Below are 7558 nucleotides of genomic sequence, written 5' to 3'. Positions count from 1 at the left end.
CGAGGACCTCGGCTCCACACTCGCCCTGGCCAGCACCTCAGCCACACCCACAGCCCCGGCCACGGCCTCGGCCACGCCCATGCCCACGCCCGCGGCCACGCCCACCACCGGGATCATCTCCTCCGGCCCCAGCACCCACCACACACACAGCACCTCCCCTGTCCAGGCAACCTCGGCCAGCACGCCGGCCGCCCCCTCCATCTTCACCACTCCCCGCAGCACGGCGACTCCCTTCCACTCCAGCACCATGCCAGCCACCTCGCTAGGCGCCTCCTCCCCGGCCTCCGGCAGTCCCAGGGCCACTCCGACCGAGGGTGCCAGCCCACCTGCCCCGAGCACCAGTGTGCCGCCCCCGCACCCGACCCCCGCGGGGACTGCCCCCAGTGACACCTCCAGCCAGCCTGTCGCCACGGAGGGGCCCTCTCCGCCGTCAGTCACGTCCTCCGCCACGCCCAGCAGCACCCTCTATGCTCCCGCCTCCACCGCCTCGACTCCCGTGGCCACCCATAGCCTGACCTCGTCCACGGGGGTGCCTCGCTCCCCTCCACCTGCCCCCAGCACAGAGCCCGCCTCCGCCTCCACCCCGAACACCAGCCCTCTGCCCACCGACACCACCACACTCCCCACCACCCACACCACGGCCGGCCCCTCGCCTCCCGCCAGCACTCCCACCGGGTCCACCACGCAGGTCGCCACTCCCAGGGACACCGCAGCCCCGGCCACCTCTCTCACGGCCCCTCTGGCCTCGGCCTCCGCTGCCCACACCACCAGGGCTGCTAGCACCCTCCTGGTGACCACACCCGTGCCCACGGCACCGTCCAGGGCCCCGGTCCTCACCTCCTCCACCGTCGGCTCCCCCGGGAGCACCCTCACGTCCGCATTCACCTCACCCCTCCCGGCCTCCGCCACGCTGCACACATCCACGACTCTCCCTCCCTCCTCGGTCAGGACGGGAGCCCCCAGCTCGTCGCCCGCCACCACCGAGGCCACATCCACCGGCCCCGCGGGTCCATCCACCGCCACCTCCACCGCCACCGTGGACCTCGGCTCCACACTCGCCCTGGCCAGCGCCTCAGCCACACCCACAGCCCCGGCCACGGCCTCGGCCACGCCCATGCCCACGCCCGCGGCCACGCCCACCACCGGGATCATCTCCTCCGGCCCCAGCACCCACCACACACACAGCACCTCCCCTGTCCAGGCAACCTCGGCCAGCACGCCGGCCGCCCCCTCCATCTTCACCACTCCCCGCAGCACGGCGACTCCCTTCCACTCCAGCACCATGCCAGCCACCTCGCTAGGCGCCTCCTCCCCGGCCTCCGGCAGTCCCAGGGCCACTCCGACCGAGGGTGCCAGCCCACCTGCCCCGAGCACCAGTGTGCCGCCCCCGCACCCGACCCCCGCGGGGACTGCCCCCAGTGACACCTCCAGCCAGCCTGTCGCCACGGAGGGGCCCTCTCCGCCGTCAGTCACGTCCTCCGCCACGCCCAGCAGCACCCTCTATGCTCCCGCCTCCACCGCCTCGACTCCCGTGGCCACCCATAGCCTGACCTCGTCCACGGGGGTGCCTCGCTCCCCTCCACCTGCCCCCAGCACAGAGCCCGCCTCCGCCTCCACCCCGAACACCAGCCCTCTGCCCACCGACACCACCACACTCCCCACCACCCACACCACGGCCGGCCCCTCGCCTCCCGCCAGCACTCCCACCGGGTCCACCACGCAGGTCGCCACTCCCAGGGACACCGCAGCCCCGGCCACCTCTCTCACGGCCCCTCTGGCCTCGGCCTCCGCTGCCCACACCACCAGGGCTGCTAGCACCCTCCTGGTGACCACACCCGTGCCCACGGCACCGTCCAGGGCCCCGGTCCTCACCTCCTCCACCGTCGGCTCCCCCGGGAGCACCCTCACGTCCGCATTCACCTCACCCCTCCCGGCCTCCGCCACGCTGCACACATCCACGACTCTCCCTCCCTCCTCGGTCAGGACGGGAGCCCCCAGCTCGTCGCCCGCCACCACCGAGGCCACATCCACCGGCCCCGCGGGTCCATCCACCGCCACCTCCACCGCCACCGTGGACCTCGGCTCCACACTCGCCCTGGCCAGCACCTCAGCCACACCCACAGCCCCGGCCACGGCCTCGGCCACGCCCATGCCCACGCCCGCGGCCACGCCCACCACCGGGATCATCTCCTCCGGCCCCAGCACCCACCACACACACAGCACCTCCCCTGTCCAGGCAACCTCGGCCAGCACGCCGGCCGCCCCCTCCATCTTCACCACTCCCCGCAGCACGGCGACTCCCTTCCACTCCAGCACCATGCCAGCCACCTCGCTAGGCGCCTCCTCCCCGGCCTCCGGCAGTCCCAGGGCCACTCCGACCGAGGGTGCCAGCCCACCTGCCCCGAGCACCAGTGTGCCGCCCCCGCACCCGACCCCCGCGGGGACTGCCCCCAGTGACACCTCCAGCCAGCCTGTCGCCACGGAGGGGCCCTCTCCGCCGTCAGTCACGTCCTCCGCCACGCCCAGCAGCACCCTCTATGCTCCCGCCTCCACCGCCTCGACTCCCGTGGCCACCCATAGCCTGACCTCGTCCACGGGGGTGCCTCGCTCCCCTCCACCTGCCCCCAGCACAGAGCCCGCCTCCGCCTCCACCCCGAACACCAGCCCTCTGCCCACCGACACCACCACACTCCCCACCACCCACACCACGGCCGGCCCCTCGCCTCCCGCCAGCACTCCCACCGGGTCCACCACGCAGGTCGCCACTCCCAGGGACACCGCAGCCCCGGCCACCTCTCTCACGGCCCCTCTGGCCTCGGCCTCCGCTGCCCACACCACCAGGGCTGCTAGCACCCTCCTGGTGACCACACCCGTGCCCACGGCACCGTCCAGGGCCCCGGTCCTCACCTCCTCCACCGTCGGCTCCCCCGGGAGCACCCTCACGTCCGCATTCACCTCACCCCTCCCGGCCTCCGCCACGCTGCACACATCCACGACTCTCCCTCCCTCCTCGGTCAGGACGGGAGCCCCCAGCTCCATGCCCGCCACCACCGAGGCCACATCCACCGGCCCCGCGGGTCCATCCACCGCCACCTCCACCGCCACCGTGGACCTCGGCTCCACACTCGCCCTGGCCAGCGCCTCAGCCACACCCACAGCCCCGGCCACGGCCTCGGCCACGCCCATGCCCACGCCCGCGGCCACGCCCACCACCGGGATCATCTCCTCCGGCCCCAGCACCCACCACACACACAGCACCTCCCCTGTCCAGGCAACCTCGGCCAGCACGCCGGCCGCCCCCTCCATCTTCACCACTCCCCGCAGCACGGCGACTCCCTTCCACTCCAGCACCATGCCAGCCACCTCGCTAGGCGCCTCCTCCCCGGCCTCCGGCAGTCCCAGGGCCACTCCGACCGAGGGTGCCAGCCCACCTGCCCCGAGCACCAGTGTGCCGCCCCCGCACCCGACCCCCGCGGGGACTGCCCCCAGTGACACCTCCAGCCAGCCTGTCGCCACGGAGGGGCCCTCTCCGCCGTCAGTCACGTCCTCCGCCACGCCCAGCAGCACCCTCTATGCTCCCGCCTCCACCGCCTCGACTCCCGTGGCCACCCATAGCCTGACCTCGTCCACGGGGGTGCCTCGCTCCCCTCCACCTGCCCCCAGCACAGAGCCCGCCTCCGCCTCCACCCCGAACACCAGCCCTCTGCCCACCGACACCACCACACTCCCCACCACCCACACCACGGCCGGCCCCCTCGCCTCCCGCCAGCACTCCCACCGGGTCCACCACGCAGGTCGCCACTCCCAGGGACACCGCAGCCCCGGCCACCTCTCTCACGGCCCCTCTGGCCTCGGCCTCCGCTGCCCACACCACCAGGGCTGCTAGCACCCTCCTGGTGACCACACCCGTGCCCACGGCACCGTCCAGGGCCCCGGTCCTCACCTCCTCCACCGTCGGCTCCCCCGGGAGCACCCTCACGTCCGCATTCACCTCACCCCTCCCGGCCTCCGCCACGCTGCACACATCCACGACTCTCCCTCCCTCCTCGGTCAGGACGGGAGCCCCCAGCTCGTCGCCCGCCACCACCGAGGCCACATCCACCGGCCCCGCGGGTCCATCCACCGCCACCTCCACCGCCACCGTGGACCTCGGCTCCACACTCGCCCTGGCCAGCGCCTCAGCCACACCCACAGCCCCGGCCACGGCCTCGGCCACGCCCATGCCCACGCCCGCGGCCACGCCCACCACCGGGATCATCTCCTCCGGCCCCAGCACCCACCACACACACAGCACCTCCCCTGTCCAGGCAACCTCGGCCAGCACGCCGGCCGCCCCCTCCATCTTCACCACTCCCCGCAGCACGGCGACTCCCTTCCACTCCAGCACCATGCCAGCCACCTCGCTAGGCGCCTCCTCCCCGGCCTCCGGCAGTCCCAGGGCCACTCCGACCGAGGGTGCCAGCCCACCTGCCCCGAGCACCAGTGTGCCGCCCCCGCACCCGACCCCCGCGGGGACTGCCCCCAGTGACACCTCCAGCCAGCCTGTCGCCACGGAGGGGCCCTCTCCGCCGTCAGTCACGTCCTCCGCCACGCCCAGCAGCACCCTCTATGCTCCCGCCTCCACCGCCTCGACTCCCGTGGCCACCCATAGCCTGACCTCGTCCACGGGGGTGCCTCGCTCCCCTCCACCTGCCCCCAGCACAGAGCCCGCCTCCGCCTCCACCCCGAACACCAGCCCTCTGCCCACCGACACCACCACACTCCCCACCACCCACACCACGGCCGGCCCCTCGCCTCCCGCCAGCACTCCCACCGGGTCCACCACGCAGGTCGCCACTCCCAGGGACACCGCAGCCCCGGCCACCTCTCTCACGGCCCCTCTGGCCTCGGCCTCCGCTGCCCACACCACCAGGGCTGCTAGCACCCTCCTGGTGACCACACCCGTGCCCACGGCACCGTCCAGGGCCCCGGTCCTCACCTCCTCCACCGTCGGCTCCCCCGGGAGCACCCTCACGTCCGCATTCACCTCACCCCTCCCGGCCTCCGCCACGCTGCACACATCCACGACTCTCCCTCCCTCCTCGGTCAGGACGGGAGCCCCCAGCTCCACGCCCGCCACCACCGAGGCCACATCCACCGGCCCCGCGGGTCCATCCACCGCCACCTCCACCGCCACCGTGGACCTCGGCTCCACACTCGCCCTGGCCAGCACCTCAGCCACACCCACAGCCCCGGCCACGGCCTCGGCCACGCCCATGCCCACGCCCGCGGCCACGCCCACCACCGGGATCATCTCCTCCGGCCCCAGCACCCACCACACACACAGCACCTCCCCTGTCCAGGCAACCTCGGCCAGCACGCCGGCCGCCCCCTCCATCTTCACCACTCCCCGCAGCACGGCGACTCCCTTCCACTCCAGCACCATGCCAGCCACCTCGCTAGGCGCCTCCTCCCCGGCCTCCGGCAGTCCCAGGGCCACTCCGACCGAGGGTGCCAGCCCACCTGCCCCGAGCACCAGTGTGCCGCCCCCGCACCCGACCCCCGCGGGGACTGCCCCCAGTGACACCTCCAGCCAGCCTGTCGCCACGGAGGGGCCCTCTCCGCCGTCAGTCACGTCCTCCGCCACGCCCAGCAGCACCCTCTATGCTCCCGCCTCCACCGCCTCGACTCCCGTGGCCACCCATAGCCTGACCTTGTCCACGGGGGTGCCTCGCTCCCCTCCACCTGCCCCCAGCACAGAGCCCGCCTCCGCCTCCACCCCGAACACCAGCCCTCTGCCCACCGACACCACCACACTCCCCACCACCCACACCACGGCCGGCCCCTCGTCTCCCGCCAGCACTCCCACCGGGTCCACCACGCAGGTCGCCACTCCCAGGGACACCGCAGCCCCGGCCACCTCTCTCACGGCCCCTCTGGCCTCGGCCTCCGCTGCCCACACCACCAGGGCTGCTAGCACCCTCCTGGTGACCACACCCGTGCCCACGGCACCGTCCAGGGCCCCGGTCCTCACCTCCTCCACCGTCGGCTCCCCCGGGAGCACCCTCACGTCCGCATTCACCTCACCCCTCCCGGCCTCCGCCACGCTGCACACATCCACGACTCTCCCTCCCTCCTCGGTCAGGACGGGAGCCCCCAGCTCGTCGCCCGCCACCACCGAGGCCACATCCACCGGCCCCGCGGGTCCATCCACCGCCACCTCCACCGCCACCGTGGACCTCGGCTCCACACTCGCCCTGGCCAGCGCCTCAGCCACACCCACAGCCCCGGCCACGGCCTCGGCCACGCCCATGCCCACGCCCGCGGCCACGCCCACCACCGGGATCATCTCCTCCGGCCCCAGCACCCACCACACACACAGCACCTCCCCTGTCCAGGCAACCTCGGCCAGCACGCCGGCCGCCCCCTCCATCTTCACCACTCCCCGCAGCACGGCGACTCCCTTCCACTCCAGCACCATGCCAGCCACCTCGCTAGGCGCCTCCTCCCCGGCCTCCGGCAGTCCCAGGGCCACTCCGACCGAGGGTGCCAGCCCACCTGCCCCGAGCACCAGTGTGCCGCCCCCGCACCCGACCCCCGCGGGGACTGCCCCCAGTGACACCTCCAGCCAGCCTGTCGCCACGGAGGGGCCCTCTCCGCCGTCAGTCACGTCCTCCGCCACGCCCAGCAGCACCCTCTATGCTCCCGCCTCCACCGCCTCGACTCCCGTGGCCACCCATAGCCTGACCTCGTCCACGGGGGTGCCTCGCTCCCCTCCACCTGCCCCCAGCACAGAGCCCGCCTCCGCCTCCACCCCGAACACCAGCCCTCTGCCCACCGACACCACCACACTCCCCACCACCCACACCACGGCCGGCCCCTCGCCTCCCGCCAGCACTCCCACCGGGTCCACCACGCAGGTCGCCACTCCCAGGGACACCGCAGCCCCGGCCACCTCTCTCACGGCCCCTCTGGCCTCGGCCTCCGCTGCCCACACCACCAGGGCTGCTAGCACCCTCCTGGTGACCACACCCGTGCCCACGGCACCGTCCAGGGCCCCGGTCCTCACCTCCTCCACCGTCGGCTCCCCCGGGAGCACCCTCACGTCCGCATTCACCTCACCCCTCCCGGCCTCCGCCACGCTGCACACATCCACGACTCTCCCTCCCTCCTCGGTCAGGACGGGAGCCCCCAGCTCGTCGCCCGCCACCACCGAGGCCACATCCACCGGCCCCGCGGGTCCATCCACCGCCACCTCCACCGCCACCGTGGACCTCGGCTCCACACTCGCCCTGGCCAGCACCTCAGCCACACCCACAGCCCCGGCCACGGCCTCGGCCACGCCCATGCCCACGCCCGCGGCCACGCCCACCACCGGGATCATCTCCTCCGGCCCCAGCACCCACCACACACACAGCACCTCCCCTGTCCAGGCAACCTCGGCCAGCACGCCGGCCGCCCCCTCCATCTTCACCACTCCCCGCAGCACGGCGACTCCCTTCCACTCCAGCACCATGCCAGCCACCTCGCTAGGCGCCTCCTCCCCGGCCTCCGGCAGTCCCAGGGCCACTCCGACCGA

General features: G+C 73.6%; 1 protein-coding gene across 1 annotated transcript; it reads left to right on the top strand.

Moving 5' to 3' along the window:
- Positions 1 to 247: 247 nt before the first annotated feature.
- Positions 248 to 4528, top strand: LOC122702033 (mucin-5AC-like). The gene is made up of 4 exons (XM_043915549.1): positions 248 to 529; positions 689 to 3013; positions 3795 to 4307; positions 4361 to 4528. The coding sequence occupies exons 1-4, from the start codon at positions 248 to 250 to the stop codon at positions 4526 to 4528; spliced, it is 3288 nt and encodes a 1095-aa protein (XP_043771484.1).
- The last annotated feature ends 3030 nt before the right edge of the window (positions 4529 to 7558 follow it).

This window comes from Cervus elaphus, chromosome 10 (assembly GCF_910594005.1).
Source record: "Cervus elaphus chromosome 10, mCerEla1.1, whole genome shotgun sequence".
NCBI classification, from domain to species: domain Eukaryota; kingdom Metazoa; phylum Chordata; class Mammalia; order Artiodactyla; family Cervidae; genus Cervus; species Cervus elaphus.
Note: the sequence above shows the minus strand (reverse complement) of the source record. Positions and strands in the feature narration are given on the sequence as shown.